This window comes from Lagopus muta, chromosome 12 (assembly GCF_023343835.1).
Source record: "Lagopus muta isolate bLagMut1 chromosome 12, bLagMut1 primary, whole genome shotgun sequence".
Taxonomy (NCBI): Eukaryota; Metazoa; Chordata; class Aves; order Galliformes; family Phasianidae; genus Lagopus; species Lagopus muta.
Window position 1 is genome coordinate 3,839,414 of NC_064444.1, and position 13,964 is coordinate 3,853,377.

At 37.0% G+C, this 13,964-nt stretch overlaps 1 protein-coding gene across 4 annotated transcripts in view; it reads right to left on the minus strand.

Moving 5' to 3' along the window:
- Positions 1-13,964, minus strand: part of CDH13 (cadherin 13) — a 427,664-nt gene that overhangs the window by 337,346 nt on the left and 76,354 nt on the right. For all 4 annotated transcript variants that reach the window (XM_048958117.1, XM_048958119.1, XM_048958116.1 and 1 more), the window contains exon 2: positions 2,179-2,290. In XM_048958117.1, coding sequence (XP_048814074.1) covers positions 2,179-2,290 — 112 coding nt within the window. The remainder of the gene's footprint in view (positions 1-2,178; positions 2,291-13,964) is intronic.

Sequence of the window (13,964 nt, forward strand, 5' to 3'; positions counted from 1 at the left end):
CTGCCTTGGAGTTTCTCTTCCAGTGAGGATAAAATAATTAACACCATCATATTTGTAAGTAGTGGATACATAAGAAAGACACATAACCAATATTTAATTGCTAGGATGATGCTAGCCATGGAATGTACAATAGGTCCTGGTTTAAATTGAAAAATAAAAAGGAGAAAGACTTTTATAGCACTTCAGAAAAGAATTAAGAAGCTCCTTGCCTTATCAAGGACTACAAAAGCAATCCCTGCTATAGACCTGCTTTGCATATTCGGTCTATTAATTTACATAGCCCTGGTAAGCCTCACATTCCAATGCAACTGCTAAATTACACCACTCTTGGGTAATGAGTATAAAAAGATGCAAGAGCATGCAAAGTGTATTCAAACAGACAATTAAAAATATCAATTCTGTTGACAGCTAAAATGAAGAAACTGTGGAGAGGTTTAATACTGCTGCATGAAGGACGTACTATTTACAAGTGATTGCATTAACTAGAATCATGCATTGACAGTCTGCCTTTGTTCAGCATTATGTATTAGGCCAATTTAGTGTCTGCTTATTAAAATAATTTAATTCCCAAGATAGTTTCCAGGCATTTCTAGATCTCTTCCTGTTCCTCCTTCCTCTTCATATTAATGATGGTGTCTTATGGACCATTTTCACACCAGTGCAGTTTACTGGGTCATCACAGAGCTCACCAGTCAACACCGGTTTAACCAACTTGTCCTTCACATGCTTGGCAAGACAAGCACAAATTAGCAGATCTGGCCATGTGCTACACTCTCAAAGTTCAGAAGTACCCAAACAATATAACAAAAGCTATTTTTATTCAACTTAAACTAATTAGTATTGTCCTTCTTTGCATAGGCCTTCAGTGCTGCATGCTTATCAAAAGCATGCCAGAAACCTCTACTTTTATAGCAAAGGAATGCTTCAATCCAATCAAGGCGAGCTTATAAATGACTGGAAACTGTCCTGTGAATCAAATTCAGAATTTAAAAGGAAGCAAAATTCTCAACAGAAACTGGAAGTTTGAAATCTGTGTTTTAAAGTGAATAATCCCATACCTCTGAATAGCATTGTTTGTTAGTTTTTATTTTCTTTTTTATTATTATTATTTTTGGAAGTGCTATTTTGAAGCCTCTTTGCAAATATATTATACCTTCCTCCAAACAAGCATAACAGTGCACATATATCAGTATGTTGTGAAAATATCTGAAAGTAACTGAGATGAGAAATGCATGCATTTACTGAGTGACACTGCTTTGCATATTGTTTTACCAGACCATGCACTGCCACGTGGGATCCAGATACTGCATTTACATGCTAGCAGCCATGCTGCATATCTAGAAGTATTCATGGTTTAACAGCAAGCAACCAAGCATAACTAAGAAAGCATTAGTAAAATATGTCATGTGCTAACACTAACACGTTTGGAAGTTAGAAAATTGCATCATTTAATAGTTATTTTCTTTTAATTATTTTTTAAAAATTCTTTCAAGATCACTGACCACTGAACAAGGTACTAAGGACTTTGAGTTTGTATTCCTGAAGTCTCAAAGCCACAGAAATAAATGAACTTGCTTATTAAAACATATGAATAAACCAACACCAGGACTGAAAGAGAATTAATTTTCCTTTAGTTAATACTCTGAGCCTACAGCACCAGCATGGATCTTATCAAGTCACACCTGGTCTTTGGAAATATTACTGAATTTCTATGTGTACAGTGCATGTTACAGTTTGCTGTCTCTGATGATCACAAGCTTGATTCAGTCTCCTCTAAACTTCTTGTAGAGGCTTGGACTTACCGTAGCTTTGAATGAAGCTTCTAAACCTGATTTGTAGAGCTGAATGAACAGTGAAGTGTTCATAGGCAAGCCCAAGCAATTTCCAATATTATGGGAAATACTATAAATATTTCAGAGGAAATTTACTTTTTCAGAAGTGGATGATTTAGAGTTTTGACAATATACATATTGTTAAATACATGTATATATGGTATTTTGCCATCTCTAATACATGAAACGTCTAGAGACGTAGCACTACTGCAGGGAACGCAGGCAGAATCGTGGCAATATTCAACTCCTATGTACAATAAAAAGCTTTCTGATAAATGGCAGGAGTGATACGAACATATAAGCGATTCTGATTTCTGCAGAAGACTAATATATGAAAATAACATACGGTTCAGAATTGGCTGGTCCTCTGTGAATTCAAATGGCTGTTCAATATAAAAAACCTTTTGCTGGAATCCAGGGGTGCATTCTAAATCTTCTGCACACGCAAGCAACAGAACCTGAGGAAACAAAGGAAATTGACTTTGAATATCCACTCACTCACTCATTCTGTAAGCTTCTGGGAATTATACTGGATTTGGGCTCAGTGCTCATTAAACAAAACATCAAGCTTCATGTTCTTAAAAAAAAATATCCATCTCATCATAATTCGTTTTTCAAATCCTGCTGAACATATTTTAAGTTAAATTTTGCTTTTCTGTATGTGTGGGTTGACATGGAGATCACAAAATATAGAAATAACTGTGAGGGCTAAGTTGTCGGTCCAGATGATGGATACAGGATATTATTGGTCTTTGTGAAGTCATAGGATGCTTTTAGGTTGCTTCTACCAACAGTTGAATCCAATTCAGTTTAAATATATGATTAAGTTAAGGACTTTTAAGTTGATTGAAATAACTGATAATTAGTGTCCATAAGCCTAGTTTTTAAAAGTCATTCGCCAAGTTACAGAAGAAATTATTTATTCAAGGGTGATATTTCACATCACAGAAATTTCCTTTAAAACAACGCCAGTAAAAGGAAAGAAAAGAAAAACCAACACCAACAAAACACCTTTTTTGCTACCAAATGCGAACTACTGATTTTTTCCTTTTTCACCTCTGAGCCACAGTTCAATCATTTTCTCTGTAATCAAAAACTTATTTACACCGAGGGAAGACAAAATTAAATCATCATAGTGGAGGTAGATCTGAAGGTTAAAGGTAAATACACTTTGTATCATTGTTAGCGTGTGGTCAGAGTTCTTTGTCACCGCAGGAACACCTTCACAAAGGAGGGAGCTTAAAAGAAAAGTAAAATTTGTTGGAAATAGGTACAATGCCAGCTGCACTTGCTGAAGGTTTATGTTCTATCCCTGAGTACAGACAACAATTTGAAGCGCTGTTTTTATTGGCAGCTTTTAAATAGAGCATGGAGGTAAGAATGTCTGAAGAAGAGGCGGCAGGAAAAAGCTGCTAAGTTAAGAGGTTAAAGAGAGACGCAAAAGGAGGAAAGTTCAAGAGAGTGGGAAAACCCAAATCTTTATTTTCCAACTAACACAGCAGCATTTTCAAAAGTGCTTTCTGCTTCAGAATCTCCGAAGGCGGTTGTCAGAAAGCAGCATTAACTTGGTGATCACAGCACTCTGCTCTCATCAAAGGTGTTACGGTCAATCTGCTGCCTGCTGGACATTCAGACAGCACTCAGAGAAGAGACACCCACACTAACCAAGGAGAAAACCATCAAGGCAAACGTGGTGGCCCTGGAAGATGCGAGTGTCAAACCCAAAGTGACCTTGCACAAATGGGTCTGTTAAGACATGCCAAGCACGACAGCGTAAAAGTTTGCTAATAAAGCTCTTCTGCTGTAAAATGAGGCCAGCTTTTCCACCAGACCACAGAGGTGAGTGTTGGAGGTTTTCTCCTTAGCCAGCTCTTAGGTAGCAAACTGTACAGTCCTTTATACCGACCCAACAGCAGCATCTCACACATTCCTCGATTCTCTCGCTACATTAACATTTGGTAAACTGTTCCTAATCCTAGAGAGATGTCCTGCCAAGCTTTCCACCACTTGTAATCTACTTGCTAAATCACAGCAATGCATTTGCTGCTGTCCCCATTCACACACCTCACACTCACAAAATTTCATGTCACCCCATTAATAAAAACCAGAGGCACCCAAAGGTACCCAACCTCGTCTGCATTAGCTCTTACTGAATTCAGGTGCTGGATCATTTGTTTCACTTCACTGGCAGTTGCTGTAAAAGCTTGGCTATAAGTGCTGCAGACTAAGAAATGGTGACAATCAAACTGGTGGTTTTCAGAAGCAGTAGATGGACACCTTTCCCCTTCCTCACTGGCCTGAGCTACATTTATCCCTTCAAGGGATTAACAAAGAAAGACCTGCAGTAATACATGAAGAATGGTGCAATACACCTGACTGTTATTCACTTCTGTACGTCCTTGTAACTGCTTCCATTCTTACAAAGGCCTAAAAAAGTACAGTGGCTAATCCCTCATTCAATTATTGAGAGTGAGATATTGATTTCATTGGAGACTCTGCAGAGGTTGAGTGTTGGACAGTGTCCCCTTTGGTCCTCCAGTATAAAGCATCTGTTAAACATCAACAGACATATACTCACAGCCTGCCAATAAAATTGTGCACAAAACCTGATTACTGACCATCAAAAATAGCCTGGTGTGCATTTCAGTGGTCACATGCACAGAGCTGTGAAAGTCAGGCTTGCATTTTCTGCACACATTTGCACAGCACAGAGGTGCGTTTTTAAAGTACCTGTCTTTCTGACTCATGGTATTACCGGATGAATATGCACAAAAATGCAATCACAGCAGAAGGAAAGTTCTCCCGATCTCAAGATGCTAGCAATAATTCAAGCAAAATTATTTAACAAGTCCACAGCAGAAAAATAGCCCAAGCAGAATAGGCTGAAATTTAACTACAAACATAACTCTTCTCCTATGGGACTAACACAGCAGGAAAGAGGCAAATTATGTTGCCATCTCCCAGTTTCTGACATCTCAAAGTTGAAAATCTTGTCTTACAGGGCTATAAATGTAAAAGGCTGCTTTGGACATCATCTGTGACAGTGCTCTTAGAGAAGGGAATATGTCTATTTTATCTGATTTGTGACCAAATAAGTTGAAATCTGCTCAATCTAAATAGGTCATGAGTTAACTTCTATTAGCCTGGTACAGAAGCCTCACATAATACAGTTGTAGGAAATAGAAAATGACCTTTACTCCCTTTGAAATAATTACAAGACTGAGGCTTGGCCTTGCTGTGAGATGGAACATTTTATTCTACTTGTGCAACTCCAAGTACTTTCTACATCTCCACATGTCAGACAAGATTTGTCACCACACTGAGAGTTTTTAATTATCTTTTAGAAGCACAAGCATTTGTTTAATTTATTTTTCTCATGAAGAAATTCTCCCATTGACCTGAATGCCTATCACGTTAAAATAATTTCTTTTGAGCTCCTTCACTTAAGGAGAAAAAGTCTTTAAAAATATCTTGGAAAAAAAACGAGACGAGAACAAATTTGTGTTGAAGACAAAGAAAATACTGTTCAAAGCAGAGCACATTCTAAATTTATTGCCCCATAGATTTCATATATTTTGAATACAATAGCAGTGCTTCTGGGCTGACAGCAATCTGAAGAAAGACCTCAGCTAAACACACTGAAAACAATGTGCAAAGTGTCAAACACGTAGAATTCAGAGTACATAAACACTGATCACACATGTAGTTAAATATGAACTGGGCAATTAGTACAGGAAGATCTTTAACCCACTGCTAAAAAAAAAAAATCATATTTGAAATTATATTACAGCTGAGCAGCAGACAATTCACACAGTAATACTGAGGGGTTAGAAGCCTGGGAAGCAAACCAAGCAGTTGTGATTCTCAGCCCTGAAGCTCCTCTATTCAACAACAGGCAGAATCGAAGTTTTTCATAACCTAATGCTTTTCAGAAAAGCAGAGAGTGAAGACTCATTTTTAATATCCTGACAATTTGTCTTTCTGAATTTATTACCAGCCACTATAAGGAAATGTCACTAGTTCAGATAACTCCTGCAAAAGCCACTGGTCTAGAACTGTGCATCTGATAAGATATTGAGCCTAAGAAACACCTTTTTTTGTTGTTAATAAAACAGCAGGCATATGCTGCTGACCTTACCCACCTCAACATTTGCTCTAAAGCTGCTCCCATAGAATATGGGTTGGAAAGCAGAAAAGCACTGCAGTTTTATACCACGCTACCATGGAAATGAATAAAGCCCTTGGTGTTAAAGTTGCAATGCTGCATCTGAAAACCAGGAGTTCCTTTTCTTCCATAGTGACAGAATGTTGGACCCTACCGCGACCCTACGGAGAATTTAGAATTCTCTGTATACTTTATGACTTTCCTAGTTCCAGTGTATGAAGGAACTCCATTCAGATTTGATCGGCCACATCCTCACTCTTGAAATGCATTTTCTCACCTTCTACTTTAAACACTCAAAATGCCCTTAGTCCTACTCGTATGAGATCAAAACTTTCTATTACAAAAATGCAAGAACGAGCATGCTAATTACATCTCACATATATTCTTATGGTGTTAAATTCATCCTTGTGTAAGGCTTTATTTAAATAGACATTTGGCTGGTGCGGACACCTGTGAAAACCATCTGCCCAGGCATGAGTTTTTCAAACAATAAATGCAAACAAGCCCCATTTCATAGTGCAGTGTTCTGTAAGATACATTCTATATTTCACTTCAGGAGAGTAAAGTTAAATGCAAAATAAATAAAAAACAAACACCATAAAAGAAGATTTAAAATAGAAATGACACCCAGTTTTAACAATACGTGTAATCCAAAAGGTCAAAAATCATGACTCACTTCCTGAGAAACGAGAAATATTTATGGCTTTGGGAGGTGTTTATTTGGCAGAGGGCAGCATGGTGGAATTATTTTGACTCATTTACTCAGTTGACTCAATTTTTGCTTCTGAGCTTTTCTTTGGAAGCACAAGAACTAGAATTTTGCTCTTTGCATATGAAAACCTGATATTTTCATAAAAAATACAGCCATCCTAAAGCCATGAAGCAAAAGGGAACAGTAATCGGAATAATGAGAACCACCAACACTGAATTAAATTGCACATGACATAATATTTTTATCATGCAAATTGAGAATTCCGAATCTCAAAACCCTTCTATCTTCAGGTGCTGCTATACTAGACTCAAAAAGAAATAAATGATGAGGAAGCCATCAGAAAAGAAAATCGAGTAATGAAAGGCGCACGTAGTCACCGTGCTTTGCAGAGATGATGAAACCCCCCTTACTGAAGTCAGTAAGAGCTACTTATTGATTTCAGGATTTGACTCAAGATTTACATGAGGGAGCCATTTAAAGGAAATTAACAGAGGGAGACTTAAACAGAATAAAGAGAGCACTGCTTTAAGTAAGGTTCTCATTCCGCATTATGCAAACGCCAGTCAGCAGGTCCTGAGGCAATCGTTCCATCCAATCACATACAGACTGAACATGAAGTTCTGTTTGTCTTCTGTATACTTTTTAATTTCAATTAGCATGGAAAAAAAAACCAAATTACTCAAAGCCTGAATAATTTATCCTCTTATCTGTATAATTATCAAAGGTGCTAAACATTTTATGAAGGTATGATTAACTTTTTATCTCCAAAAGTGACTAAGTAAAATACACTGCTTTTTGACAATAGTTTGATATCTAGGGCACAATATTTTGGTGATATTTTAATTTTTTTTTTTTCTTCCATTTTGGAGAGAAACTTTTCATTGTTTCAGGCTTTAACCTCTTCTTTTTAATCACTAAAGGAGTTCAGAAAGAGTATTCCCAATCTCCACAGTTGTACCTCTCCATCTGATAGTGAATTCAAGTCATTTTTGTAAGAAATGCTATTAAGATTTGGCACTAAGATTCTTCAAGGATGATAAATATCTTTTTAAAGGGCCTACATATCCATTTAATGCATAGCTCTGTCCTAAAAATGAAAGTCACAGTCAAAGTACTGAAGGGTGGGCTATGAAAATGCAAATTAGAATGGCTTTATTGGCTGAAATGAATTCAGTTCTCCTGTCACTAAGCAGTGTGACTGTGGTAGGCGTCCATTAACTGGAAACAAAATATGACGAACTCTTTTGTGAGACTATCTAGAACAGGAACTTTCTTTTTATGAGCACTTTCTTTGTGAATATATGTTTATTACGAGCATTTTATCACATATCCAATAAAAAGTGTGCATCTTCCATGACACTGGAAATCTTGTTAATTTAAGTTATTCAAGAAGTAATTTGCCAGCACTGTTGTCTGAACAGACAGATACTTTCCTTCCCAAATTAAAGATCCCTGGAAGAGGAACTACTCAGTTTGCTGAGATGTAGCCTTAGCATCCATTTGTACAGAGCCCAAAGTACTCTGGAGTCCATTCTGCTCAGGGCCAGGAAAGATATGACAAGTGTACTAGAAGGTATGAGAGCATTTCCATGTCACCCCCATTTGAAGTTTAGCTGTGCTGATTTCTCCCCAGTCTCTGACCTGCCTGGAAATCAATCATTTTTCTGCTTCCTTCCAGTCACATCTGCTCACTGAATCAAGACACTGGAGAGCTGTGAGAAAGCAGGAAAGCTCAGCTGGAGAAAGGAAGCTGGGTGCAAAATCATCACAGCCTACACTTCATCTGGTCAGGTTGCCAAGACACTGCAGTACTATAAACAGCTGGGACCATGTTCCATAGTATGGGGCATCAAACAGCTTCCACAGCCATCAACATGACTTAAGCCAATGTGAAACAAAGCATTCATGAGATAATGAGGCATAATGAAGAAGCTCTTCCCTGTTACTGGGACCTTAGGTTATGCCATGATGTAAACAAAGGTTATGTCTGCTCTGATTTACCTGAGTTAGCCTTGCCATTTGAACAATGCAATCAAGGTGCATCACCTACACTGCAAAATGCAACATTGCTGAGGTAGAACCAGAACGAGGAGAAAAATGGTATACCACCACAGTGTGGTGCTGGGGTGAATGAATTAACGTAGAAGTGCCTAGCACTCAAACATGCATCACCTAGTAATCTTGTCTTGTTGATCTAAGGAGCAGAAAATTATTTTATTAAACTGCTTCTGAGATTCAAGCTGCTGGATTGGAGCATATCTCCATGCTGTGGATGCAGCCAATGGGCTCAGATATCAGAAATCATTATAGGGCTCTGGATAGTCTCTTACAGCAAAATCCTTCCTACCACATCTTCCATGCATCAGAATTTCTAGCTTAGCTAAAGCAAGCTTTGACTTGGGAATCCCACATAAAACGTTATTTAGGCCTGGATAGAACCATCTCTAATCTCCAGCAGACTAACACACGCGTCACAGGCAGGCAGTCTCTTGGCCATATCACTGAATTCTGAGCACTAAATTCTTCTTGTGCTCCGCAGTTCTAGACTCTCATTCTGATATTTCTTGGTTTCCAGATTCCAGAATAGAATTGTTCATATTCTTGTACCAGTCCTGACTCATAACTTAATTAACTTTTTTTCTCTCTAAGTCTTCAATTTGTTAAATTAAACAAATCAAATTCTTCAAATCTTCTCCTATAGTATCCAGTCCTTTTATCATATTGGTAACTTTCTACCGTGGCTGCTAAAGTTTGCATGTGTGCAAAGTACACAAAGAATTCTAGATGAGGACTCTTCATGGCCTGGTAAATGATATTCATATTTCCTTAGGCCCGAAGTAAGTTGCCTAATGCTTCCTAGCATTCCTTTTCCTTTTAAAAGTCTTGTCATATTGATGGATCACAATCATTTTAAAATTAACTAACACTTAAAAGAACTGAAAAAATTGACATCAGGGGAGATACTGCTTCCATTTAGCTCCAACAATGTTAAGCAGCCTTTGCAAACAGTCAGGATTAATCTGTATGAAATACAAATACAGGTGCAAACTCTCATGCATTGCTAAACCTGTGCCCTTTCTGCTGGGAAGCAGCTCTGCTTGCAAATGGCAGGCATTGCACAGCACGGAGCTTCACTTTCTGTCTCAGTGGAGCTTACTATCTCAGACTCAAAATTTGCTGATAGAAGACAACTTCTAAGTCAAGAAGGGCAGTACCTGCATGGCTCAGAGCCTCCTCTTTCATCTGTGAGACGCATCTGAACATTGTTTGGATTGTTCTATGCCAGGCAACAACTATCATCCTAGTTCATTAAATATTTTAATGATTAATAACTGAGACCACAATGTGTTACTTGTGCTCAAAGGGAGTAACATGTTAAATTACTCAATTATTTACCAAGTAAATACCTACCCATCGTGATTAATGACCCCATTTAATAAATTGGACTCCTCAAGCAAAAGGATGAGTTGGGCCCCAAGGTTATTTTTTTGTTTATTTCTAAGCGTTATGAAAACTGTAATCACATTTTGCTGAAACCCATACAGCACTGGAATGAGATTACAACTGGTTAGCCTATTTAGAGAAGCCGCATAATAAATTCATTTTACAGGGCACAGAATAATGCAAATTAGCCATTCAGTAGCACTTCTGTACCAGTGAAAGAGGCATAAAGAAGAAACATTGAAAGTCGGAGTTCTGTTCTGGTTATATGGCAAGATATGGAATCACTGAAACCTAAACTGCACTACAACAATAACCTGTTCACAGATTTGTTTATGCTGACTATTTTAGTTATTTATCACCTAATGAACTAAACACGTTGATCCTATTTTCCAACAATAATGATTTCACGAAACACTTAGATGAATGAAAACATGAATCTCTGTCTTATAAAAGGAAATAAATTAAGGATTTTTTAAACATGTTTATGACCCTTCACAAGAAGTTGCATGGAGCAAAGTCGTTATTCCACACTGGAGAATGCTGATGTGGCAAAAGCCGTTAGAGAAAAAATTGAAACAATACATTTCTCAGAGCAGATAGTGTTTTTTCAGCCTTGATGTCTAGAACCTTTAAGCAACATGATTTATGTTTAATTTCCCAACAGTTTGATCATTATCAAAAAAGGTCCAATCTCCCGCCCATCGTTTTCTTTATATTCCGCAAAGTTATAAAATAAAGCCATTATTACTGCACCACAAAACTGAATTTTGTGTAACACCGAATATCTGTCTTCTGCACTGGTAAGCTAAAATTGAGATTGTACTTGGATGAAAACTATCTTTCAAAGAGTAGCATGGTTTCGTGCATTAAGCACATGCACATTGCAACCACCTTGATATCAAAAGCAGGATCCAAACCTCAGAACTCCTATCTTTAAAGAAAGTATGAGGAAAAAGTGAAAATGTCCGTTTTTCAGTTTCAAGAAAACATTTGCTGAACATTTTCTGATGTTTTCCCACACAGTCACAAACATAAGATTATTATTATTATCATTTTTTTGATGAAAACTTTCAGGTAAATCTCTTGATTCCAGCAAGGGTATTGGAGAGCAGCAAAAAAGAGTCCAAAATCTAGACACTCCTGATGAAAACTGAAAAATGACTGCAGTGCAAGAGTCCTAGTGCAAATCTGTGTGCTGACTTTGAGTTAAAGAGGAGTTGAACTTGATGATCTCTGTAGTCCCTTCCAATTCTAGGTATTCTATGATTCTAGGAAGAGAAAATTCTGTAGAACAACAAGCTATAGACAATCAGCATCATATTCCCTGCATATCACATGCTTGTTGTTTTCTTTACCACCTAAAATCTAGCAGTATTACCCTTATGATAGTAAAACAGATAGTTCTAAACTAGCTTCATATTTGTGTTACAAAACCAAGCTGTTAGGTGGATTCTCTTTTTGTAAGAACAGGACGTGTTAATCATGTCAATCTTTCTGTCAGATGTCAATACGACCTCTATGTTCTCACTTATCTCCATTTAACAAAACTAGTATAAAACTCATGCCTACTAAATATGATTGAAACTGCCCAGTGGTTTGAAGTGCTATGAGATGAAGATCACCACAAATATGATCAAGAAATAAGAGAATAAGGCTTATTCAACGTTGGGCAACCAGACTAGAAATCTTGCAAGTGATACATGCTTCTATTTGTTCAGTCAAGGAAAAAAAAAACAAAAACCTGCTGTATATGTCAATTCCAGTTGGTAAAGCTTAGGTACATAAATCATTTCAGGATGCAATATTTAGCAAATATTGTTACATTTACCTTTAGGAGAGGAAATTGAGATTCAATGAACTGTGACAAAACAGAAACCAGAGACTGCTCACCTGCACAATATCTTTTGTACACTGGATAGGTATTCTGAACAAACTCAAAGAAATATATACAATTTAAACCTTTATCGGATGTACTTACTGAAATCATTGGAATTGTAATCAGTTATTGCACACAGGACACAACACTTAGGTACACCATCTATTTTATCATCATCTTACAACCTAGAGAGCAGAAAATCTAGAAAGGAAAACTGAAGATTAGCTGTTACCTGCCGAGTCAAGCTTCTGAAGGAACACGCTGCTATGTGTTACAGAAGATCAACCTATTGATCTGAGTTATGTCATTATGCTGCAGTGAAGCCACTGCTGTCCTCTTGTGCTCCTGCCCCCCCACATGATGTACGCTCGTCAAAATCAAACACCACTGTCCCCAGATAACCTAATGGCTGATGTAGAACTACAAGGAGTTATCAGGTTTAGGACAAAGAAAATACCAGATCAGCTTTAAAACAATTGCCACGGCAGAAGGAAAGCACTTGAAGTGAATAAATGAAATCTATATATGATATGTGTACACATATAATGCACTGAGCTTTTATATAGATTTTAAACTGTTTCAGCAGAAGCAGAATAGCGATCATATAATTTCACATTATTTCAACCTAGAATTCATTCACTAAACTGATTACTAAAATTACTTACTCACTTCTGAACTTTTTTGTGCAACACTTTGTTTTTCAAGTTATTTTATTTAGTTTGTAAAAATCATTACCTCTGCCTTATTATAGGTAGGCTAGTTACCATGCAAATTTTTAATTTGTTTCACTTGTATGGTCCAATTTGTTGCATCACTCTTCATTTGATCAATCAAGGGCTCGTGCGTTTAGTTAAAACAGGCATTAATTTTCAAGCCACTTGTCATCCAGAAATTAAAAAAAAAAAAATCCAGGTCTTTTTGCAAGCATCAGCTGCTACTTGAAGAGTGTTTTTAATGAAACACAAAATACAGCCAAAGAACTTAAAAGAATTTGTAGCAACTCTTCTGACTCTAGAGAAAGGATGCCTCGGGGGAAAGACAGCAAATAGTTGAACATTTCTGAGCACATCACAATAAAGCAAAGTCTCCAAAGCTTACAGTCTCCCTTGTGTTACCAGTGACATTACATTGAGAATGACCTTTCCAAAGAAATAAAACCCATTAGTGCTAGGAACATGACAACTCTTAAAGATCAACACTTAGTAGTCAAAGGGAAAAAAATAAAAGAATTTTACAATCTGGTAAATTAATTAGAACATAAATAATATGAAACCAAGACCTTGTTCTATAACCCTCTCTCATATAATTGCTTGCCATTTAAAAGCAGAATGAAATCTTTTATGCAAAAGATACAGCTATTGACCCTCCCCTCCATGTATTCAAAAGTCAAAGGAAATCCTATGAGACTGAAATCTGGTGTGTCCTGGAGAATGTTTTAGCAACACCCTACTGAATACTAATTTACTTTTAGTTCTTCATTGGAAAACTTCATCTCAATTTTCAAGAGAGAATGATACTGGAAAATATTGCAAGTTAACTTATAAATCTCATGGATGTATTTGGTCATTTTGTAAAACCAATTGCTACCAAAAATATTGGACAAATGATGTGTACTCAGGAGAACATGATTTTCTCATACAAAGTGATGCCCTAGGCATTAGGACACAGTTGGGGTTGTATCCCACAAATTCCATAACAAAATCTCTATAACAGGCAACTACTTGCTTTTGAAAGCAATTATTTAGGCTTTTGCTATGGATGGAAACTCGGTATGTTAGTGTGACCCATCTACTTAATGCTGTAGACAGCGTTTTTAGTATTCATTGGTTCTGTGTTATCTGTATTTACCAAGTCTAACATCTGTTCTACAGGACATTCAACAAGCGAAAAAGAAAAGCAACAAACACAAAACGTGAAAGTTTGTGGAAAAATGTG